At 39.3% G+C, this 26,661-nt stretch overlaps 1 protein-coding gene across 1 annotated transcript in view; it reads left to right on the forward strand.

The window, feature by feature from the left end:
* The window catches only part of xylt1 (xylosyltransferase I), a 106,373-nt gene that overhangs the window by 432 nt on the left and 79,280 nt on the right, over positions 1 to 26,661 (forward strand). The window contains exon 2 of the mRNA XM_030741706.1: positions 11,025 to 11,574. Coding sequence (XP_030597566.1) covers positions 11,296 to 11,574 — 279 coding nt within the window. The 5' untranslated portion in view covers positions 11,025 to 11,295. The remainder of the gene's footprint in view (positions 1 to 11,024; positions 11,575 to 26,661) is intronic.

The raw sequence follows: 26,661 nt of genomic DNA on the forward strand, positions 1-26,661 counted from the left end.
AATGCTTCTGTTTTTCCTGCTCGCTGTCTTCCACTGATTAGAACATCGTCTATCTCTCTCTTTGACTTTTTACTAATTTAGTAGACCTATAGGCACACTTGCCATGCTTTCATTATGTTTTCTATTCTCTCTTCTATTTTCTAACTTCACCCATACTTTCCAGTTACATCTATTTTTGTCCTTTAACTAGCCTTCATCTTGCTTTTCTTTCATTTTGCTTTCATTTATTGCAGTATGTGCATCTCCTTCCTCGTTACCTTCCCTTCCTCTTTTCCTTGTTCTCATCTCTTGTAATTAACACTTTCACTTTTCTGCAGTTTGCAGCCTCTCTTCCCTCATCCTGTCTCTCACACCTTGATGAAGTAAGAATTAACATGTGTAAGATGCTCAAATAATTTTGGAGTGTCTGCGTGTGCATATAAAGAAATTTTGAAATTCAGTGCAGCAGTCTGCAGTCTGGAGCCTTATCTCTGTAACATTAGCATTGTTTGCCTGCAGAAATGCCACCAAGTTAATAATTTGCGCGGCAATTCACATGCAAAGATACTTCTCGAAATCTGTATGATCAGAACGCAGATTAGGCATTTCAAAATGCAGGAACCTGCCGACTTTACTTTTTGACAAGGGCTGCACTCAAGCCCCATTAACATTACTTTCCTGCCTGTCGAGCTGCATGATAGATGCAAAATAGGGGACACAAACAAACTGTTCCTGTTTATTTTCCGAAAGTTTTGATTAAAGTGGGCTTCTTCTTGTTACAAGTCTTTGCTATGAGAGAAATATTCTACGAGACTAATTTACAGTTAAGCTGAAAATGAAAATGGAAGTCTGAGAATGGTAACAATGTCTTATTGCCTTGTCAGCTGCTCACATTCTTTGTCTTGTATCAAGCTGTGGTTTTGGACGGCATGTGCTTTGTCTCTATGTCAGTCAAGGAGATGAAAAACTGCAGTGTGAACCTCAAAAAGACAATTTAATACAGGATTGGAAAGTGAAGTATATACTTTACTTTCCAATCCTATGCATGATATATTTAAACAACGACTGGTGTCAGAATTTGCATCAAACAAATTTATTGTTTTCTTCCTCCAATTATGTTGTTTTGACCTTCATTCAGCTACAAATTTGCCAGAAAGCTGTGGCCACTGTCTGTGTCCCATCTGTCTTCTTATTTATTCACCTTAGTGTTTTGTTACTCTAAAACAAAAAAGAATGAATAGCTTTCATAAAGGAGTCAATGTTTCCTACATTTTAGTCATTTTAGTGATGTCTCATACATCCAAAAGCTTTCTGATCCTTGGTGTGCAACCAGCTGGGATTTAGCCACTGTCAAAGACAGAAAAAAAAAAAACAATAAAGAAATACACTACTGTGCATAAACATGAATAACTGAATTAATAACCAACTCATTTTCAGTCCCAGGTAATCAAATAAGTCAATTATAATGTACTGGATACAGTTTTTGTGTCATTTTTTAGTGTGGAGGGTAGTCTGATAGTGTGTCTGTTTCCAATGTTGAGGGACTCCCAACTAAACTGTACTGGGACACATAACCAATGAAAAACTAGAGAGTCTAGTTTGTTCAACAGATGGGCAATTGTAAAGACCAGAGTGAGTTTGAAATGGGTCACAAGACTGGGTTGGAGCCAAACTGCAAGTGCCTACTGACAGTGGTTCAAGAAGGTTGGTACCACAAACAGTTTAGAGGGTCTGGGGTGATGTGCTCGAATCCATGGTGGCTCATGCTCCCAGCTTACAGAACTGAATGGAACTGCTGTTAAAGTAATGATGCTTAATGATACAGGACGCATTTAGAGTAGGTTTTGGTAGTCATAATGTTTTGACACGTTTCTTTTTTAGTCTCCAAGCAGCAAATCAGTTTCAATTTGCCTATTGAAAATTTTTAATAAGCATCTGCATTTTTCTTTAGTTGCCTAAAGCTCAATCATTTATTCAACATCACAGAGTAAACATGATAAATGCTTAGAGTGGGCAGTAGGCTCTTCTTTCATTTACTAATTCTCAGGGTCTGATGTAACTGTCCCTGGTGTGTTATGTCTTGAAAAATACTCCCTGTGTAGCGCAGCAACTTAGATTAAAAGCTTCGTTCCTTGCCTGAATGTAAGGCAGATGAAACTGGATCCTTGACATCAAAGAGAGCTGTCAATTTTGTGTGAATAGACAAACTAATGGAATAGTTGCTGGAGCTTTAGCATCAATGGGTCTAATGCCTTTAAATCAATAGTTCTTGTTGATCTTGTTGATCTGTGTCACAGTTGTCAATCACTCACAACATTATGAGGGCTTTAGCTACCACATCATTCATTCTCTTGTGGTGCGTCCAGATAAAATTAAATTAAACTTTATTAATCCCTTTAGGAAGATTCCATCAGGGAAATTTAAGTTCCAGTAGCGCCTTACATTATAGGAACACAATGGTAAAGAGTAAAATATGACTTCACTAATCAGTATATCAATGCATCAAACAATTATATAAGAGGTTATGTAATATAATTATGTAAGAGGTATTTCCATCACCTCTTTCTTTCTTTCACCTACTATTTCAGGCCAAAAAGTGGCAGATGCTTTCAGCTAAAAGCTCTGATATCATCAATGTACAGAACCTGCCTAGCACCAAATACCTGGCAAAGTTAGTGGCTAGCTGGTAAACACAGTCAAGCACTTAACCACACCAGAGCTAAACTAAGCTCATAATAGTAGTACCTCTAATGGGGTAGTGGTTAACACAATTGCATGACAAGCAAAGGGTTGCTGGTTTGTATCCCGTCACACACACAAATACCCCTTGGGTATTGTCAGGAAGGGCATCTAGCATAAAAAAAATCTGCCAACTCATACATGCAGAGTGGTGATCCACTGTGGCAAGGGAGAAGCTAAAAGTAGCCCCCAGAGATAAAATATGCTAGATTTGAATTTATTAGTGAGGGAAAAAACAAGCACAGAAATAATGTTTATATTGGTTTATGCATGCTACATATGTAAATGTTTGCTAACACATTAGACATAATAATGTTTAGGGTTAGCAATGTTCTCCAGCTTCTTTCACTCTCCCTACATGCTCAATATTAGTTAAGGCAACAACGTGCGTAAACATGAAAGCTAATAATCATAATCAAGTGCGATATCATAAATCAGGAACTTGTTTATCAAAAAACATCTGACTGGGGAAGTTTGTCTGACTCTTCTCTTATAGTGATGTTTATCGTAGTCACAGGGAAATTCAAGGCAAAACATCTAGTGGAAAATTAAAGGGACTGTCCTCTTCTCCTTTATCTACTATAAACTAACCAACAGAGAGAGCCTTGTATTCTGAGTCACCACTGGTGCTTTTGTTACTCTTGGGATGCACTGCAGCTTCTTCTAAGGGTCAGTTTATAATGCTGGGGCTAGTGTACAGTCACCCAAGTAAATTACAGTCCTCAGTGCATTTAGATAATTTGAGCGTACATGGCGTATATCTTTTTTTTTATATGTTAAAACTTATTGTCATCCTCTAAATTATTTAAGAATATGGCACAGAGTGTACTGTAATGCAGGCAGGAAGTGCACATAGACATCCTAATGTAAAATAAATATTTAAAATAAATAAATATGTATATATTATACATATAGAGCATATGTACAATAATAATTGAAGAACTATAAAGAATTACTTTAGTGCTTCTGGAAGAGAATGATCATTTATTATAAAACCTTTTTCATGTAAATGAAGGAAATTTGATGGCTCTGCATCAATTAAACTAGGATATATCATAATAATTTAACTGGTTAGTTTTTAGTGACAGTATTATAACATAATTATAAAGCATTCAAAACACCAACCTTAAAATCTAAAACTGACTTTTTTTTTTCATTGCTGTAAATTTATTCAAATATAATTTATTGAAGAATGTTTAGATGCTCTGGTTATAGTGAATGACCTTTCAGAAATTTGTAGAAATCCATGATAAATGGGGTGATGAAGACCTGATACATTCCTCTTCCTGTGATTGGCTGATTAAGTGTTTAAGGAAGAGCATGTCTGGTAGACTGCATCTGAAGCTGAACATTCCCTAAACTTGAATTTAGCTTGGATTTACCTTTAAGCAAACTTTGCACAAGAAGTATGTAAATTTGTGTTTAGTCAGTTATTTCTTTGTTGTAACAATCCTTCTTGGCAATAAGTCGTATACCGTTGCGAAGCCTCTTTATTTCCCCTTACATGGTGCTACATTTGTAAGGAAAATGTATTTGTGGCTTGAGCAGCAGAGTTGAGTGTGTGGGTTGCACCCATGAAAAACTTGCCAGATCTTCTCTACCAGTGCCAAACAGCTTATTCTGCTATTGACTCTTGTTTGGTGTTGTTTATTGGATTGGAAGATCGAAGTATGAAGAAACAAAACATATTGGCAGTTTAACAGCTTATTCATTTAACAAACAGGGACCTCAGTAGCATGTAGAAGAACCATACACAACCACAACAGCCTGGCATTTCCTCCTCATGTCACCAGCTTAGCAACAAACTGCTGTGGGATGACGTACCATTCTTCAACCAGCACTTGTTGCAATAACCAGGGTGGTTGTGTTGGTCACTCTGGCTCAAACAGCATGCCCAAGCTGATCCCACAAGTGTTCAGTGGGGTTGAGGTCAGGACTGCAGGCAGGCCATTCCATCCTACCTAGCTACAAATTCTGGAGGGATAAACCCCACTCTCTGGGGTGAGCACTGTCATTTTGGAAGATAGAGTTCAGTCCCAGACTGTGGAGATATGGGATTGCCACTGGTTATAGAATCTCATCTTGATATCTCTCTCTGCATTGAGATTGCCTCCAATGATGACAAGCCTGACTGTCAGCACCTGGGGTACCAGAAACTAAAAACAAGAGTCAATAGCAGAATAAGCTGTTTGGCATTGGCAGAGAATATCTGGCAAGTTTTTCATGGGCGCAACCCACATACTGAACTCTGCTACTCAAGCCACAAATACATTTTCCTTACAGGTGTGGCACCATGTAAGGGGAAATAAACAGGCTTTCCAATGATATAAGATTTATTGCCAAGAAGCATTGTTACAACAAAGAAATAATTGCCCAAACACAACTTTCCTTACTTTCTGTACTAAGTTTCTTTGCACCCTGTTACATAGTACTTCAGCCCTACTTTTGTAATGAATTTACTGACTCATAGATCCAAGTTTGTGACTGCTTTCAGTGGTATGTTGTATTCATTCTATAACTGGTCTAGGTCTTAACTTTGGAAGCATGAATGTAATCCCACTGTAGAAACAGAGCACAACCAAACTGCAGGTGTAGGTGTAGGTGAAGTATTGGGCTGTGCATCTATAAGAGAAGCTTTGTATCTCTGTTACTCAGAGTGTTTCCATGTCAGTAGAGCTCAGGAAGCGTATTTAACACGCATCTCTGAATCACTCAGAAGAGTTCAACTGAAAGTTTGATTGGTATAAAAATATTCCCTCTTCAGCGTGGGACATGAAAGTTATTTGTGAAGCTTCCTACACAAATGCTCAGCAAGTGAATTTCCTTTTAGTGTGGATGACATCATCAGTGCCAGATTCTCTTTAGTTTTTTTCTTAGTCTGAATTTAAATGATAATTACTAACAGGAGTGTAGAATTTTATACAGGCTTTTGATTACTCTGGGATGTCAGCATTACAGAGCTTTGAATTTTTTCATGGATTCATTTAGAAGGTGTATCTAGGCTTTGAGGAATGATTTTATGTGAGTGATTAGGAGGCATATCCAAGGTGAGGAACCTATTTGAGTAGGATTTTTTGGAATTAGGCAATGAAATTGTTTTATATGAAATTATTTAACCCTTTATGACCTATAATAGAACAAGTCCGCCAGCAAATATCTTTACATTTATACATGCTGTAGTACCATCCTGTGGAATATTTCAACTTACTATACATCAATAGAATCTCCATAGCCCTAATTTTAAAAATCAGGGAGGGGCAGTCATGTGCAGCAACCGGTTGGGGATGGGGAAGGAGACAAAAGACGTGCTGTGGAAAAGAGCCAGGATTAATAATAACTAATTATTAAATTCAAAGTGGTGTATAAATAAATGGTTCTGGTTCCACAGAAGAGGGACCTGAAAGCTGAAGGCTCTGCCTCCCATTCTACTTTCACCCTAGGAACCACAAGTAAGCCTGCATTCAGAGAGCAAAGTGCTCTGTTGGGGTGATATGGTACTATAAGGTCTTTGAGATAGGATGGGGCCTGATAATTCAAGAGCTTGTATGTGAGGTGAAGGATTTTAAATTCAATTCTGGATTTATCAGGGAGCCGATGAAGACAAGCCAATATGGGAGAAATATGCTCTCTCTTTCTAGTCCCTGTCAGAACTCTAGCTGCAGCATTTTGGACCAATTGAAGGCTTTTCAGGGACCTTTTAGGACAACCTAATAATAATGAATTACAATAGTCCAGCCAAGAGGTAATAAATGCATGAACTAGTTGGTTCTAATTTTAGAGATACTGCACAAATGCAAGAAAGCAGTTCTACATATTTGTTTAATATGTGCATTGAAGTACATATCCTGGCTTCATGGATAGATAAAGATGGGTATCATCTGCATAGCAATGAAAATCTATATTATGCTTTCTAATAATACTGCCTAAGGGAAGCATGTATAATATAAACAAAACTGGTCTCAGTACAGAACCCTGTGGAACTCCATAATTAATCTTAGTGTGTGAAGAAGACTCCCCATTTACATGAAGAAATTAGAGTATATTAGATAGACATGATTCAAACTGCACTAAGTATCATTAATACCTACAGCATGTAGTAATAATATTGTGGTCAACAGCATTGAACGCTGTACTTTGGTCTAGCAGGACAAGCATAGAGATGAGTCAACCGTCAGAGGCCATAAGAAGATCATTAGTAACTTTCACTAGTACAGATCATTTTGCTGTTTTACAACTACTCTTTGAATAATTTTTTAAATAAAAAGAAGATTGGAAATTTGTCTATAATTAGCTAAGACAGCTGGGTGAAGTGATGAATTTTAAATAAGGGTTTAATTACTGTGGTATGTAGCATATTAATAGAGATATATTGATCAAGATCGAAGCATTAATTATAATGGTAGGACTTCTTTGAGCAGTCTTGTAGGAATGGAGTCTAATTGACACATTATGTCATGGCTGCTAGAGCAAACTGGACTGAAGAAGCAGACTAGGCGCATTCTCATGAAACAGAAGAGTTTATCAAATAACAGGAGCATAATCAGATTAAACTTAAGCGGTTGTCTCGGAGTACAACTCTGAACTCCGTGGGGATGGCTGGTCGAAGCTAGTGAGGCAAAGAGGAAATGGCTGCAAAGTGCAGCAATGAATATCCTTAGAAATACGGAGTGGGGGCAAAGGAGTAGCAAGCTGAAGGGAGAGGGAAGGTCAAAGTTACTGGCAGGCAGGCAAGGATTTAAGCATGAGGAAAAACTAATGAGTTGTGTTGCTACCATGGAGTTTGTAAAATCTGGCAGCAAACCACTTTCTTAGTCTGTCTTAAATACCCCAAGCCTTGATCCGTCTAACAAGCGAGAGGTGCGCTGCCCAGCCAGTGGTGACAGGTTCTGCCTGACCCAAGCTGCCTGCCCACAGATTCACCTAGAAGAAAACACAACACTACAAACAACTCAGCCAGCCCCAGCCCATGACATGTTAAAGGTTTGGAGGAAGTACGTAACTACTGAGGTTAACGCAGAAAGATCAATTGGAGAGAAAGAGTTTAAATAAATATCATTAGTACTGAGAGTAGCTGTACGTACTGATGTGTCTGTGAGATGGTTATAAATAATTTTTTCTCTAATGGTTAAAATGTTATTTGTGAAGAAATTCATGGAGTCATTTCTAGTTAAGGTTACAGGAATACTCTCATCAGCAGAGCTCTGAATCCTTGTCAGCCTGGTTACAGTGAAAACAAACCTGGCTTGTTCTTATTTTCTTCAATCACTGATGAATAGTGAGATGTTCCAGCTTTATGGAGGGCTGTTTTAATAGCAAAACAAACTCTTTTTCCAGGCTAAATGAAGATCTTCTAAATTAGCAAGACGACATTTCCTTTCCAGCTTACGGGTTATCTGCTTTAAGTTGTGCATTTTTTAATTATACCAGGAAGTCATACACTTCTGATTTAAGGCTCTCTTTTTCAGAGGAGCCACAGTATCCAGAGTCATATGCAGTGAAAATGCAAAACGGCTAATGAGAGAATTGACCTTTGTGGGAGTAGAGTTCAGGTACCTGCACTGCAATGTGGTGGCACATGGCACTGAAGAATATAACAGTGGAGGAATTATATCCTTAAACTCAGTTACAGCACTTTCAGAAATACTTCTACTGTAATGAAATTTATTCTCAACTGCTCAGTAATCCATTATTGGAAATTTAAATATTATTAAGAAATGATCAGGCAAAAGAAGGTTTTGGGAGAATACTGTTTCTATGCCATATTATGTCAGAACAAGATCCAGAGTAATTAAAGTGGTGGGTGGGCTCATTTACATTTTGATAGAAGCCAGTTGAGCCTAGTAATAGATTAAATACAGTGTTGAGGCTGTCACTTCCAGTATCTACATGTTAAAATCACCCACTATAATTATTTTATCTGAACTGAGCGCTAAATCAGATAAAAAGTCGATAACAACCAATGAAACTGTTTTTTTAGTTTTCCAATTAGGGTGGAGAAGGTTGAGTCAGAGTTTCAAAAGAATTAAAATTCTGTCTGGGTCTTTGATTAATAAGTGGGATTGGAAGGTTGCTGCTACTCCTCCTCCTCAACCTGTGCTTCAAGCATTCTGACAATTAGTGTGATTCATATAAACTAACCAGGTTTCTCTAAGGCAAAATAAATCAATGTTGATTAATTATTAAATCATTTAGTAACAGGAACTTAAAAGAGAGAGACATAATGTTTAATAGTCCACATTTTTACTAAATTGAGAGTGCTATAATGTTCTTTTATTTGTGAATTTTTATGCTTAAATAGATTTTTTGCTGATTTTGGTTTGTTTTGTCTGGGAGCAGACACAGTCTCTATGAGGATGGGGTTTTGGGAGAAGCTACAAATAGGCATGTAAGACTGCAACTCTGCTTCCTCTGCTTCAACTCTGGATAGTCGTTTTTTGCTTTGGTTTTTTTTTTGGGGGGGGGGGGAGATAAATTTGGCCAGATTTCTAGAAATGTGAGCTGCTCCATCCAAGGTGAAATGGATGCTGTCTCTCCTAATAATACCAGGTTTTCCCAAAAAAGTTTCCCAATTATCTATAAAGCCCACGTCGTTTTTTGGACGCCACTCAGCCAGCAATTCAAGGAGAACACGCAGCTAAACAGGTGACTCCTGATGGGACTGGGGTGGGGCCCAGAGAAATTTTTTGAGGGACATTATTTAGCAGCATTATCTAAATTGACTTTTATTTTAATGGTAATGGTAATGTTAAAAAAAAAAGGCATATATATATATAATCGTCAGTCATAAATGACAGAAAGTAATAATATATATATATATATTATATATATATATATATATATATATATATATATATATATATATATATATATATATATATATATATATATATATATATATATATATATATATATATATATATATGTTTGATGGTTTCTGTTTTTTTCATTAAACGCAATAGGACTGTATGTAAATTAAAAATAGTAGTAATAATAATAATAATAAACTACTACCATTTGCATGAATATTTGCCACCTGCTGATTTTTAGACCAGCTCTGCTCTCCAAACACAGGCATTTTTCACAGAAGTCGTTTTGTCACAGCAGGGAAAGCACAGCTTTAAAAGAATAAAATAAAATTATTGATGACTGAATTCTATTCAGCTCCTTCAGTTTCAGGCTCCCTGTATTCTTTATGCATGGGTCACTGTTGTGACTTCTTGGAACGCTTGAATAGATCTGAGCCATTTTTAATGTTTTTAGTAACACCTACGCTTTTCCTACAATGGCAAGTCAAAATGCCTGCTGTGTATAAAAAGGCCTGTTGGCGGAGATATTATTACTTTTTTTCTGTCATTTAAAAAAAAAAAAGCAGGAACCATGGAGCTTTTCAGAAGAGAGAAAGAAAGTGCAAGAGAGAGAGGCCAATGACAGGCTCCTGTTGAAGTATCAAAAATACAAGTAAAAATAAAATAAACTACAAAGGAATTAGAAGAATTGGTTCATCTAATTCATGAAAAAAACAGTTTAATGCTGAATCCGTCACAGGATTGCAAAAGGATTTCCTACTTCTAGTCTATTCTGAAACTTCAATTACATGGCTGGCACGAAGGAGGAACATTTAAAGAGAGGTAGACAGACTAAACTAACCCATGATATAATAAAAAAAAAAAACACCTTGCATATATCTACACAGCCATTACTAAAAGTAGATGAAGTTTGTGCTAAAAATTAAGAAATTGCACTTGATTTCAATTAGACGTTATAAATTTCTTTTATCATCAGAAATTCATAAAGTAATTTAGAGGCTAAACTCTAAATTTTGTTCTTCCTCAAGGGGCAACTACCAATTTCAGCACTCTCCCACATCTTACTGAGTGAAAGATTAGGGTGAACAGCAGGTGGGCCCATTGGTTAAAAGGACAGTTGACCAGATGACCAGCCCCCGTAATGACAATTATCGTCCATTTTGGACCGGGGGCAAATCACCAGCTCCATTATTGAGCTACAGCACATCAGGGAGGACAGATGTAATTTTCCTATTGGATCCCAGCTGGGCTGCAGCAAATGTAGTGCAAAGGAGATAATCTTTCTAAAACTTAGAGAGGCCCTAAAGAAATTCCACTGGGGTGCATTAGATAAAAGCTGCCAGAGGCAAGAGTCTGTCAAGAACCCCTTAAGGCTCACTAATACGGTTGTTTTCTGCCTTGTGATAATGATAGCGGTCGTTTCAACAGTTGCAGGTAGCTATTTGGTCATTATCTATATTCCTTTAAAAGATACAAATATTAGACTGTAATTTCTTTCAGAGAGGGGAACAGCGCGCAGAGCCGTACAGATGCTGGGAGCATCCTCCGACACTGAAAAGCTCACCGAGTTTCACCACACGGTGGCCCTGTGTCTCCTTCTCGACGCTTCTCCTCGCCTCTGCCGCCGTAAAGCTCCAACTCCCTCCCTCCTTCTCCACCACCACCACCACCACCTCCTCCTCCTCGTCCTCCCTCTACTTCCACTCTTTCCTCCCGTCGCGCTGCGCAGAGCTACAGACGGTCCTCCAGCTCCGTGCAGCCCGGTGCGAAGATGGTTGGCGGCTTGTGTGCTCGCAGGTTGGCCCGCAGGTCGCGGTCCGCTCTCATAGCTGCCCTCACGGTGCTGCTGGTGCAGACGCTGATTGTGTGGAACTTCAGCACCCTCGACTCCGGCGAAGAAAGAGAAAACGGAGGGTCAAACGTGAGGGAGAAGAGGGACCGGGTCGCGGGCAACAAAGCCGCTGGCAGCGACTATATCCAGCACGGGAGCAAGCCGCGGCAGCATCTCCCTCCGCCTGGGAGGGGGACGTCTCGCCACATACAGCAGCCGGTAAGACAGAGGCGCTGCCGATTTATTCATATCATATCCCCCGCAAAAAAGAAACTGTCTCGCCAGGGATGAAGGGGTCGGCAGGCAGGTCAAATATCTCCAGTTTATCCTTTTTGGGAGACAAGCACACGGTAGGGCCCAAAATGAGTGTTTGAATGCTGTCAGTAGAGCGGAGGCTGTCTCGTAGGGAAATGATAGGATGTCTGAAGCGAGACAGATGTAAAGCGAACCCTTTTTACTCCTCCAGTGCTGGGAGACTGGCATCCTCGGCTGGATGCTTGCTGAGGTCTGGAGCCACATTGCACCGTTTGAATGCCCGTTTAAATGAACGCACTCCTGTCCAGACTTCAGTTTGAAATGCCAAAGCTGAGTATGGACTCTGGAGTCAGCTTGCGCTCACGTTGTTCTCTCCAGGGTGGAATAACAGCGCGGAAGGGTAAATCCTTCTTTAAATTCTAGCTGCAGAGGTGTTCTAATAGCAGAGTCGGTGACTGAGGTTGTAGCCCATACCTGTCACGGTCTATTTGGTATTTCAAGTCAACTACAGTACCTGCATGGCTCAGCAGCACTGTCTCAGCAGGCCAAATTGAAACATAACCTAATTTGCAAAGTAGTTTTGGAGTGTACAAAGAGCCCGTTTGTGAAAACAGGAACCGTTTTATTGGTAGTGGCAGCATGAATCACAAAGCACAAGACAGACATGGAGACGAAACAAACTCCCAGACCAGCATAATGAACATCTTGAAAACAATATGAATAAATCAATAATGTTAAATCAAGTTAAGCTATTGCCTGTGGGACTGTGCCCATTTAGAATCATTTAGAGAATCTAATTTCATGTTTAACTCATTGGAAATGTAAAAACATGACTCCCAGAATTCCACATTTTTATTTGTAGATTCCACAAAGTGAGACTTTTGCCAGAGGCTAACACACCGAGCTGGTTTAATTTTTTATTTTATTTTTTTTAACACAGCACTTCCACACCGCATTTGATTAATTTTTGCAACCTGATATATCAGATTAAATTCTCAAAAACTGAGCTTCTGACTCGCATGGTCTCTCAAGCAGTTGGGCTGCCCTGAAAAAGTTGGACTCGGTTATGCCTGGCAAGTGTGCAGCAGTGTTTCCCTTCATAAAGCTGCCAGTCATTCATGTGTAGCCTACTCTTCAGCTACCATGCAACCAGTAGATAACTGGCTTTGATGTAGTATGATACACTGTGCGACAGTCAGTCTTTCATAGCCCTGCACTGTATCATCTGTCTCCTCTGCAGATTTTCTAGTGATTCACTCACTTCATCTGGTGGGACGCGCAGTTCCACCTGCCGGCATCTCCGCAATGCAAAGTCACGCCAAAGCAAGGTTATAATTGAGTCAGTATTTTATTTTTTTGACAGAGAATCCTCTAACAAAATATCCTTATGTTACTCCTTTATGGACAGTGGTGCATCTTAGTGAGTTTATATTATAACACGTCGTGGTCTTAGTATAATTTGTTGCATGGAATTGCTGTGTTGTACACATATGACATAAGAGTAACTGTGGCTAACTTGTGTCAAGACCTTTTTTCCTTGCTGCTTTCAAACCAATTCACTGTTAAAACACATGTAGCCAGCCTGTTTGCCAGTCAGTACAGCCTATGAGCGCACTTGTTACATGCCTGTCAGATTTCAGCTTGCTCTCTTCAGTTTGGTGGCCCCCTGGATTCTTAAATTCAACTGGTGCTCTCAGGCACATACACTTTCCTCGCGCTGGTTAATCGCTGCACCACCCCACCCCCCTTAAGGCTGGTTTGTGTGTGTGTGTGTGTGTGTGTGTGTGTGTGTGTGTGTGTGTGTGGGGCTTGGCAAGGCAGAGTTGTCCAGCCTAAGGCTGATGCATAAGCGCCAACTGATGCTATATGAGTCACCACATCAGAGAGAGGGGATAGCGGCACTTTGATCCAGAATAGAATGAGCCAGAAGCTACAGTATGACAATAGAAGAATTTCTATGTGATAACTTGTGTTGGATGGAAACATTATGCATAGCTTTGGATGTGTCATCCCAGCAGGCAGGAGCTACAGTTGTCATTAGTGGTTGTTTCCTGTCGTGTCTCTTTAGGGAAATTCTGCTAGAGAGTGTAGATATTCTCTTCACTAGTCCAACAGACGCCACAGCTTTTGTTCAAAAATATCTGGATTTAATCGCATGAATGATATTATGTCAGCTCAGAATTTGTCTTTTCACGCGTGCTGTGGCTACCTGTTAAAGATTCATGACCAAAAGGTTCTGCACGTATTAATTAGTCTGTCTTGTTTTGCCTGACATCAGTTTATTACAAGAGTTAGTATCATGATTATTATTAATAGGTGCTTATTAAGGCGGTGCTGGTGATAGATGTGAAAAATTGTTAATGTGTCAGAATGAAACCAATCTAAGTTCAGCACTAGACTGAGTAAAGCTTTAAAAAGAGTCTGGCTTCACATCTGCTCGTCAGCGGTTTTGTTCCATCTGCTGCAGTAGTCATATACTGTCATGATCCCCATGTGCCCGGCGGGTGTCCAGCTCACACATGTTGTAAAGAGTTTTCCCATTAGTCATGGTAATACACGTAACATTACCTCTGATGTACACTTTTTCCATTGCGTTTTCCTAATGGTTTCCTATAGTAAATATGGCATTACGAACCATCTGGAGTTATCATTTTACAGTTTTTTTCCACATGCTTCCATAGTATGGTGATGATAAATGATGTGCTTAACCTCAAATTATTATAAACTAGAAGGGCACTCAGTAGAGCGCATACCTCGCCCACCCCAAATTTTCTACCAACAGTCGTACTCAGTCATAAATAGTCTTCAGCATTCTAGATCCAGAATACTCCTTCAATCATGAGCAAACTTTGCTATATGAGAACTTATGGTCATGTTGCACTCTAATTCTTTTCAGAGGATTCTGACTTATCCTCATAAGGTTAGAGGCAAATATGTGAATATTGTCCCTGTCTCAGAATGGTACATAATCCTTTTATAAAATCCTGGATCCAAATCGTGATCCAGATCACCACCAGAATTTATACAGTTGTTCCATGTACCACCCCCAACAACTCCAGAGAATTTTCATAGAAATCCATTCATAATTTTCCGAGTTATCCTGCTAACAGACAAATGTGACCAAAAACATAACCTCCCGCCACCTTTCAATGGGCGAGGTAATTATATTGTATTATAAAGATGTTCATTACAGTTTTTCTCACAGTGACGCATTTGACTTTGCAGCAGATATGTTGATAGAATAATTTGTGACTGACAGAAGACCTTGTTACTTCTGAGTCAGAACAAAACAGAAATTAGAAAGAAAATTGTGGGAGGAAGCCTCCAAGTCCTGTCCTGTGAGCTCTAGTTATTCACGTCTTTGGCAACACTTTGGCTGATATATTGTCATTAAAATTGATTTAAAGGTTTTCAAAATTAACATAATCAAGTCTAAAATGGAAACATTTTTACTTCAGTCAGGCTGGAACTATTGTTCACCGTGTCATCACGCACACACTGCCTCATGTGTATTACCATACGTATGTGTCATATTTCGGAGCTTTGCCAAAATCCATTGTCACTACCATCTAATCTCCAACCACCACCACCACCACCACAACTAAAATGTGATTCATCACACTGTGTTTATGATCACAGTGCTGACTCACACTGACACACACACACACACACACACACACACACACACACACACACACACACACACACACACACACACACACACACACACACACCAGCACTCTCACAAAAACCCAGAGTATCGTGTGGATGCAGGGAAACAGTTCCCCACAAACACACCCACATGCACTTAGAAATTTATAGCTACACACAGAGACATACACAAAGTTTGAGTCTTATTTTTTTTTCAAAGTTTCCTTTTTAAAATTTCATGTAGTGCTTCAGTTTGAGGGGTGGAGGTGGGGGTGCTGGTGCTGGTGCTGGTGCTGGTGGTGAACTTAAGTTTTAAGAGCTGGCCAGATCAGTTGAGTTTGTGCTAATGTTTCTGAATTTAATATTGTCAATATTTATGAGAAAATGTTCTTTTTATCTCAGAAATGTACGTTTCCACGCGTGTGCTTCTCTTTGCTAGCAAACACTGGAAAATCATAACGAGGCTTTTTAAAGAAGTATGCCGTGAAGGAGCAGCTCAGGTTTACACCACAGTGAAACAAGCAATAGATTAAGGTACAGCTGCTCGCTGACTTATACATAGCTCACCTGCCCGACAGTAATGTTGGCATAAAGTCCCCTCGAGTGAAGCAGTAAAGAACTGGCAAATCTACAGAGGTAGTTTAAGACTAGGCTGTGTGCTGTGTGCTGTGTTCACGTTCATTCAGATTTAATTGTTAGTTGTCATTCATGGAGACTTGATTTTTGACAGTGACGCTGCTAGCGTGCACTGTAAATTAGCAAGAAGTAATACAAAAGTGTGCTATTGTCTGGTGTGACGTTTTTGATGGTGTAATGATTTAAGGGGCAGCGTTTTCATTTGCCCTTCCCTGAAAGTCTTTTGATCACTTTGTAATAAAAGCTGCTTGTTCACCTTCCTCCAGCTTTAGATTCAGTTCTTTCTCACTTCGCTTTCCTGGCAGTATCATTTGCCCCAGTGCACCACTCACTGTCAGTGCTGGGTTTTGTATCCTATAAAAGTCATTTTCACAGTGGTAATTGGCAGTTAAATTGGCACTTCCCTAAAGTAAATCGTCGTGGAGTTATTCTGTCTTAAACAGACCTTTGAACGTACATAATTACAGTCCATAGACACCAAGAAGATCCACTGTGTGATTTAAAAATTCAAACGTCTCAATCATTACATCAATAAAGTGTTATTTTGTTAAACCTGTAATGAGGCAAAAGTAAAGCACAGCCTGCCCATCAGCGCATCCAACTGTGGTTGTGATTTTGCACACAGAGAGCTTCTTTTTTAAGTGCCTTTAGTCACATAGAGAGGTGGGAACATATTCAGATCTAAGGGAAGAAGTGTGCACCTCAGACTTGAAAGAGGCACATCGGAGAAAACCCAAGACACTTTGATGTTGAAGTGTAATTTGTATACGTGACACCAGTGCTTCTTCCTGCAACGGGAAAAACATTTTTATCATTATCATAATGCAATACTCTTAAAACCCTGTCATGTTATTTCACTAAGCTCAGCTTACTAAAATGCAAAATGTCAGTGTCACTATGGCATCCTGAAACTTTAGATTATGCGCGCTGTAGTTTGTAGACTGAAAGTTTCCTTATCCATATCAGCTCAAACCCCACGGCACAGACACTTCCCTGTTTAACACTTCCTAGCCGATATTCTGCATGTATTGGAGGCTTCTTCAGTGTAATCTGTTTACAAAAGAGGCTCTCTTCCTCTGTCTTTACTGACATTGTGTAAAAGGTGAACAGCCATTTAATTGTTCAACAGGTGTCACAGCATTAGAAACATTATACCCAGGAACAGAACACACAGAGGAATGACTCACAGAGTCATGTCAATAATCTTGACTCTTGCTTAGGAGATGAGCATCAAGCAAGTTCCATTAACATATTATATTTAATACCGCAAATGTTTTCTGTTCCAGGTTCTCAAATATAACAAAGTAAGAATGATGTGTTTTGATTTCACTGTTGGTTGGATGAAACATGCAAGATGAGATTAACACCTATAATGACAAGGCACATGCTTATCAGACGAGCATTGCAACTTTTACGTTAATGATTTTGCTCTGTTGGACGATAGTAAAAGAAACCGTAAATGAACGTCCGGAACAGATTCAGTCCTCCTTGTTATATAATTTCGATTTTCAATCTTCTTTGGTGGGATCAACAGCATTCATCTGAATGTTATTCTCTCATTTGCAGTTTGATGATTGTAATGGGAGACCTGTCAAACGTTGCTCCAAAACTGGGTTGAAATTTGGGGAGTGCATGAGGGTTAGTACCCACTGGGGTACCCTCCTGAGAATTATATACCTGTTAGGGATTTTTTTCAGTTTGCATTTGCAGCTCCACCATATTAGTCAGCTGATGGGTGGTATGCTAACAACTACAACCACAGCAATGAGATGGAGGACAAAAGGGACTGGGCTTTTTGCCTTTAAAGCTCCCAAACGATGGGACAATCTGCCAACTGAGATCTTTTCTTAAAGCATTGTTTATTTATTTGTTTATCACTCATTTTTTATTTTCATTATTTGTCTCCTGTTTTTTATTTTTGTGTATTTGTTTTTTTGGTCCCCATTTTTTTAAACTTCTTTTCACTTCACTTTTTTAAACTAGAAGTCTAAATCAGGCCTTACTCTATATCTATGTCACTCACACCCCATCAGGTTCTTTTGTTGTACCTGCCTCACTAGAAGCGACAAAAATGACACCACAATTCGGGATATAAGAACATAATTACTTGTTTTTGCACTATACACACAAAAAGATGGAACTTCCTCCAACATCTATTTGAACTACAAAAAGATCCACCAGTCCTAAAGAGCTTTGTGATTCTTTGTGTCCTAGTATGTGGATGCACTTGAGTTGTTTATGTTTGTTCACTCAGTTATGCAGGTTTTCCCAAAAATTTGAAAGGGGTAAAGTTGAAACAAAATCAGCTTTGGTTTCTCTCAGTGCACTCAGAGTGATGTACCAACACATTAGACTCTGTATATGGATATGTTTCTGTGTGTGATGTGCTCTGCTTGATGCCTTTGTATGCCTCATCTGCACAATCAAAGCTCATAACAACTGTTCATCTTGCTTCTGTCAAGTCGACTCAAACAAAGCTCAGTATTATCACTCATTATAGCGCTGTGTCAGCCCACCATTTAGATACACATGCGTGCACAGAAATCACCACACACCGCAACTTCAGGCCAGCCAACTCGCCCGCCTCAGTGTGACATGCCACCACCCCCCACCCCACCCCACCCTTCCCTTCATCCTCCCATCATCCGCTTCCGTCGTTACAGATGGTTTCATTTCCCAACACATTAATAACGCATCATCCAGATGAATAAAGCTATATAATACCTAGTGTTGCCAATAATCCCATAGGTAAGAGGCTTAACAGACAGCCTTAAAAGAGAGAGAGAGAGAGAGAGACACAGAGAGAGAGATAGGAAGACAAAGCTTGGGGGGGCAGAATTAGTTTTATCTGAAGTCGGGTATCCATGTTGATATTTAGCACAGAGTTAAATTGCTGCACATAACACACACAAACGCAGGTTTGGGCTAGAACCTCGCTATATGGAGGGATTATTAAGCCAGTTGCTCAACTTTTTTGCTGTTTAATAGTTAAAGGGTTATCACTTTAAATAGATCTGTTGTATTTTGAGTAACGAAATAAGTGCCAACCACTGAAAGACACAACTCAAATTACGTGTCTATGTTCCATTTATCTTGAGTATATTAGGTATAATTACTAGCAGCGATGATCTGCTTTTTATTGTAAAGGCCACTTATATCATGCATTCAATTCAATTTTATTTATATAGCGCCAAATCACAACAAGCAGTCGTCTCAAGATGCTTTATATTGTAATGTAAAAACCATATAATAATTACAAACAAAACCCAACAGTCAAAACGACACCTATGAGCAAGCACTTGGCTACAGTGGGAAGGAAAAATTCCCTTTTTAACAGGAAGAAACCTCCAGCAGAACCAGGCTCAGGGAGGGGCAGTCATCTGCCATGACTGGTTGGTGCTGAGGGGAGGGAGAAACACAAGCTGTGGAAGAGAGCCAGAGTTAAATATAACTCATGATGAAATACAAAGTGGTGTATAAATACATGGAGAGTGAAAAGTGGTGAATGAAAAAGAAACACTTAGTGCATCATGGACCCCGCCCCCCCAGCAGCCTAGGCCTATTACAGCTATGGTAACTAAGGGTTGTATCAGGGTCACCTGATCCAACCCTATTCAATTCAATTCAATTCAATTCAATTTTATTTATATAGCGCCAAATCACAACAAACAGTCGCCTCAAGGCGCTTTGTATTGTGGGTAAAGACCCTACAATAATACAGAGAAAACCCAACAGTCAAAATGACCCCCTATGAGCAAGCACTTGGCGACAGTGGAAAGGAAAAACTCTATTTTAACAGGAAGAAACCTCCAGCAGAACCAGGCTCAGGGAGGGGCAGTCATCTGCCGCGACCGGTTGGGCTGAGGGGAGAGAAAAGACATGCTGTGGAAGAGAGCCAGAGATTAATATCAATTAATGATTAAATGCAGAGTGGAGTATCAACAAAGTAAATAAGGTGAATGAGAAGAAACAGTGCATTATGTGAACAACCCAGCAGACTAGGCCTATAGCAGCATAACTAAGGGATGGTTCAGGGTCACCTGATCCAGCCCTAACTATAAGCTTTATCATAAAGGAAAGTTTTAAGCCTAATCTTAAAAATAGAGAGGGTGTCTGTCTCCCGAATCCAAGCTGGAAGCTGGTTCCACAGAAGAGGCGCCTGAAAGCTGAAGGCTCTGCCTCCCATTCTACTCTTAAGTATCCTAGGAACCACAAGTAAGCCAGCAGTCTGAGAGTGAAGTGCTCTATTGGGGATCATATGGTACTGTATTATGAGGTGTTTGAGAAAAGGTATGGCCTGATTATTCAAGGCCTTGTATGTAAGAAGAAGGATTTTAAATTCAATTCTGGATTTAACAGGAAGCCAATGAAGACAAGCCAATATGAGAGAACTATGCTCTCTCTTTCTAGTCACTGTCAGTACTCTCGCTGTAGCTTTAATAAAACTGAACTTTAATAAGTTCAGTTTTATCTGAATTTAGAAGCAAAAGGTTAGAGGTCATCCAAGCCTGTATGGTTTTTTTTGTTTTTTTTTTTGCATTTTTGGCCACAACAGCTTTTCTCAGCATTGGAAAGAGACAGGAAATGGGAAGGATACAGGGGAAGACACGCTGGCAGATTGGCAACGGGCTGGGACTCGAACCCACGCACCACAATGCAACGCGGAATATGTATGTGGTTGCCAGCTTCACCACTAAGCCACCCAGGCGCCCCGCCTTTATGGTTTTAAGACATTCCTGCAGTTTAACTAATTGGTTTGTGTCATCTGGCTTCATGGATAGATAAAGCTGGGTATCATCTGCATAACAGTGAAAATGAATACGATCCTTTCTAATAATACTGCCTAAGGGAAGCATGTATAGTGTAAATAGAATTGGTCCCAGCACAGAACCCTGTGAAATTCCATAATTAACTTTAGTGTGTGAAGAAGAGTCCCCATTTACATCAAAAAATTTGAGTTTGATGATGGCTTGGAGGAACTAACTATTGAACTAAGTACTGAAGTTAACTCTGAAAGAGTTGGAGAGAAAGAGTCTAAATAAATATCATCAGAACAGAAAGTAGCTGTACACAAAGATACATCTATGAGATGGTTATGAATAATTTTATCTATTATGGTTAAAATTCTATTTGTGAAGAAATTCATGAAGTCATTACTAGTTAAACTTAAAGGAATACTTTTTCTTCAGTTCTTCAATTTTCTTTAATCAGTGATGAATAGTAAGATGTCCTAGCTTTATGGAGGTTTTTTTTTTTTTTTTTAATAGAGCAACAAATTCTTTTTCCAGACTTAATGAAGATCTTCTAGATTAGTGAGACACCATATTGTCTCCAGCTTGCAGGTTATCTGGTTTAAGCTATGCATTTGTGAGTTATACCACAGAGTCAGGCACTTCTGATTTGAAGCTTTCTTTTTCAGAGGAGCCACAATATGCAGAGTCCTATGCAGTGAGGATTTGAAACTACTAATTAGATGAGCTCTCTCTGAGGGAGTAGAGTTTAGGTAGCTGCTCTGCACTGTGTTGGTACATGGCATTGAAGAGCATAATAATGGATGAGTTATATTCTTGAACTTTCAGCACTTTCAGAAAGACGTTTACTGTAATAAAATTTATTCCCCACTATTGTGTAATCTAAGTAAATTTAAACATTATTAAGAAATGATCAGACAGGAAAGGGTTTTCAGGGAATATTGTTAAGTCTTCAGTTTCTATGCCATATGTCAGAACAATATTCAGAGTGTGGGTAGACTCATTTACATTTTGAGAGAAGCCAACTGAAAAGATTAAATGCAGTGTTGAGACTGTCATTTTCAGTATCTACATGGATGTTAAAATCACTAAAATTATTTTATCTGAACTCAGGACTAAATCAGATAAAAAGTCTGAGTAAGGGCCAGGTGGACGATAGATAATAAGAAATAAAACAGCATTTTGAATTTTCTCATTAGGGTGGACAAAGTAAGAGCCAGGCTTTCAAATGAATTAAAACTCTGTCTGGGTCTTTGATTAATTAATAAGCTGGAGTGAAAGATTGCTGCTACTCCTCCTCCTCGACCTGTGCTTTGAGGATTCCATCACATGCGCTAAAACTTCTGATTTGAGAAAACTGAATTCAATGTCCCTGAAAATTAATTTTTTTAAACCATTTCTTATAAGTGATAGTCTGACAAAGATAGAAGTTTAAAACTCAGTAAAAATTTTGTCATGGGTATTAGATGTAACAGAAATATTCAGACGGTTTTCCACACAATCATGATTGATTCCCTTAGATCAATGCTGTCTGAGAAAATAAACCTGATAATGACATTGTGAGGTCATAAGGGTTATCTTAGTCTTTCTGATTTTGATGTTTCCAAGGCTGTGTTTTACATTCAGTTTGTAGAAAAGGGTTGATTGAAAACTGTACAATGCACTGTGAGAAATTATGATCCACTTTTTTTTTTTCTTTTTTTTTTTAAATCGTGACCTGTGCTTAGGGACTAAGAATCATCTCTGCCACTGCTGCACAGATATTAATCATTCTTTTTTTTGTCTCTGACAAGTTTAGCCCAACTATGTGAAATTTAAAAATATTTCTGGAGTATATCTTTTTAATATTTCAAGCCAAGATTACAATCTTTAACACAGTCACTACAACACTTATTCAAAATGTTCAGTTTAACTCCTGTGATTTCAGTTTTTCATTGACTTATTTAACAACTATTTTCTGCAACTAATTTCTGCTAAAATACAAACTCACAGTAATCTTTATTTATAGCCAGTAATGTGTAACACAGTAATTTATAATCTCTATTGTAGCATCATATAGTTTATCTATAAAAGAACATACAGTAAATGATGTCCTTTCCTCATGGTGCAGGCTGTCGAGCAGGGCGATTTTACATGATGAGAAGCTGCAGGTCAGATTGCCTGTACCCACAGTCATGTCCATTTTCTTGCTGATGTTTTGGCCTTGATGACATTGCACACTGTATGTGTAGCATCTCTGTTGTATACCCTGCAGCCTTCACCATGAATGGGCTTTTTGCTGTGGATCATTAACCAGTATGGTGATTGTTTCTCTTTTAACCATAATGGTCACATCTTACTTAAGATGACAGCCTTGTCAATGAGGAAGCACATGACAGATTGTCCACTTCTCTGAAATAGTTGCAGTGACATGCAATATGCTGAACCACATGTAAAATGCAAATACACATTAACATGTAATCACACCCACACATACTAATGGCACTGAGAATGAGCCAGCGCCTTGCTATTTCCTTCTCAACATGCCATACACTTATCTCTGTGTATTGTGTTATTGTAGAGGAAGGGAGGTTGACAGAAAGAGAAAAGAGTACATGGCGGCATGGTGACGACATGGTTAAGACATGGTGGCTGGGTAGAGATAGGGCTATCCGGTCTGTCAGGGAAAGCTTTTGTCCTTCCAGTCCCGTGGAGCAAGAGAAGAAGAACTGACAGCAGTGCTTTTATTCCTTCCTCCTCCTCCTTTTTTCTTCTTCTCACTACTGGAGGTAAATGCCAACAGCCCAGAAGACTTGTCTCTGTGATTAAGAGAGAAAGTCAGAGGGGAAAGAAAAGGGAGATAGAAACATGCAGAGAAAGAAAGACATATGCAAGACAGAAGAACGCTGGAAAAATGTTGGGGAAAAAGAAAAGATAAACGTCTCATCCTTTCTACAAATCCGATGTCGACTCAAATCCTAGCGTAATCCTCCGGGGAACCCGGTTTGGCTTGAAGGCTTTTTAGTGTAGCTTGAGTCCCGCTGGCAAAGACTGTGGTTGGAGACTGTTTCTGGAAACTAACCTGAGCCCAAATGGTCTCTACTCACACAGGGTTCAGATCTGTAATTTTGCTCTCTGTGGGTGAAATTTAAGATTTAGTGGAAAGCTGGTGCCATGACACTGATCAGCAGGTTTTATCAAGCATAACTATATAATAGGAGCTCTGATTTAGGATTAGACTGAGGAGGATGTTTGAGAGAATAATCCCAGTTCTATATTTCTAAGTGAGATGTGTGATTCAACTGGTTTAATTGTTCACTCTGACTGATAAGTTCATCCATTAGGATATTTCTTTGTGTTAGCCATGAATAAAATTCTAGTATGTGAACTCCTTATTTACATAAAGTCTTGCATATAGCAGTAATGTCTCTTTTCTGGGCAGATGGACAAAATGAGGCAAAGAGTAGCCTACCCAGCAGTGGAAGACCTCTCTTTGTAAAGCCACATCGAACTGGCAAATTTGTTTCGTTATGCACCTTAGTTTGTGAATGAACCACCGAACAAATCAGAAAACAGTGCACTGCTGATGTCAGACTGCAAGTTAGATAGCTAATGACCCACAGCACGTTAAAGTCCTTTAAATGTTGCATGTCACTTTGTCTTCATTTCAGTACTTGTGACAGTGTCTGTTTGTGCACATTTCTGGTATCAGTCAAACAAGGAAACTGACAGTAGGCTGAGATGTAGAAGTATTCCTTCAAAACCATTTTTTCTTCCTTTTAATAATAAAAAATGCAATTAATTAAAGATTAAAGAACAAGCTCACATTATTTTAGACTGCAAAAAGGATTTGTATAGCTAAATATGATTTAATTTCACCTTTAAATATCAGTATAATATGCATAATTAAAATCCATCGATTTTCTTCCATTTATCTAATTCAGGGTCACAGAGAGGCTGGAGCCTATCGCAGATGTCGTAGCGCGAGAGGTAGGGTACACCCTGGACAGGGCGCCAGTCTGTTACAGACATGCAGACAGACGACCACTCACACCTGCGGTCAATTTAGAATCACCAGTTGAATCACCAGTAGAATCCCACATGTCTTCGGACTGTGGGAGGAAGCTGGAGTACCTGGAGAGAAGAACCTTCAAACTTCACACAGAAAGGATCCAGACTGGATTCAAACCAAGGACATTTTCTCTGTGAGGTGGCGGTGCTGACCACCCCACCACTGTGCTGCCCAGAGTTAAAAAAAAACAAAACAAAATTCTATCTTGAGTGGCTGCTTGAAAAACAATTCAACAAATGACAAGGTAATTAGGAAACAATCAAGGAATCAGAGAAACAAACGAGACAATGTCAGGAAGTACTGTGATTAACAAAATAAAACAGGAAATGACAAACAGTAACAAACAGCAGACTTTGAAACAGGAGTACACAGACGAGGAAACAGACACTAAGAAACATAAAGGCGGAGAATGCTAAAATCAATACAAGATCCAAAATCCTAACAAAAACCAAGATTATCATTTGTATTAGTTTTTGGTTGCCTCACGAGTATCCCAGTGTTCAGTTCAATTTAAGCTCTAGTTTGGTCTCTAACAACTCACAAGGTTAATATAATTTCCTGCTTCACTGCGTTCACCAGCTACCTGTGGTTTGGTCTGTGGCAGGTACAGTACAATACGTTCAACAGAGCTGAAACCTATACTGAAATCCTGCTGTGTTTGGAAATTGGGTTGACTGTATCAAGCACTGGAGAAAAAAAAAAGAGTTGAAAAATGCTAAAATATAGAGTGTGACAGGGAATAACTGAGTCATGTTTGGGGCTGTCCTAAATAGGAGAACAGTATTACAAAACCAGAGGATGCTCTCCATAGATTTCTGCCAAAATGAGCCAGAAAAGAACCAGCTGAAAGGGTTTGAGAAGTGGTTAACTCTAAGAAAGAACAAGAAAAATTTATAAGCTGAAACTCAAAATTACAAACCAAATACATACCCAACTAAGGCAGAGCTGAGTAGTCAGTGAATTGTCAAATATTTGGGTGCAGCCCTAATCATGTCAAAAATATTCTGAGCATTATTCAATTTGCTCAAAGTGGCTTGATTAACCTTTTATATATAAAGAGCAGCTTTAAAGCTACATTAAGGCTATGTTAGATCAAAAATAATGTGCTCAGATTACACCAGCATAAAGGGGTTATCTCCTGTGATAAAACTGTAACATGTTGTCATGTTTGACAGAACAAAGCATGATTGTGACAGACAGAGGATCCTGGGTATAGGTTTATGGTCAAGGTCATATTAAACAATCCCTCAACATGAAGTCAACTGAAACAGTTCAGCTGAGGCTGCCCTCACCTCGGGGCAGCCGCTGTGCAGGATATTCTTAGGTACACTAGAGACAGCAGGGAGCAGCACTATTAGATGCAAACACCTACATAAAATGCCTACATGTGCATACACACTCCCACACACTCTTCAGTGTCCCTTACGTGCTAAAGTCACACAACAGCAGAATACATAAAATGATTAAAATAGTCTCTGTTCTAAATCACAGACATACACACACACACACATACTGCATGTACACAAAGGTTTTTATAATTCTGCTTTTTCTCCCTTGGCTCGTGGATAACATACACACACTGGAAGTAAATAAAATGATAAAACACCACCTGAATAGCTGCTCTTCAGTATTCATATTAAACCACCAGGAACAGCCGGAGAGCTGGTACTCATTACCGAACAGGTGTTTTCTCCATCAGCAGCGCATTTAGATCCTGTCTGTCCTTCCTGCCTGCTTCCACTCTGCTGAACACCTTAAGTGCAGAGCTCGTGAGGTTTCAACGCAGACCCCCGCATATTTTTACCCATTCTTCTTGAATACTTACTCAGTCTCTTCATACCAATCCTCCTCTCCCCGGTCGTCCTCTCCTGCCTCCTCTTCTACTCCCATCTCAAGTGGGGATGTCTTACCACACTGCTGAGTCGTTCTCTGGTCCTCCAGTCACTGCAGGCCTCCCAAATC

The sequence above is a fragment of the Archocentrus centrarchus genome, chromosome 1, assembly GCF_007364275.1.
Source record: "Archocentrus centrarchus isolate MPI-CPG fArcCen1 chromosome 1, fArcCen1, whole genome shotgun sequence".
Lineage (NCBI taxonomy): Eukaryota > Metazoa > Chordata > Actinopteri > Cichliformes > Cichlidae > Archocentrus > Archocentrus centrarchus.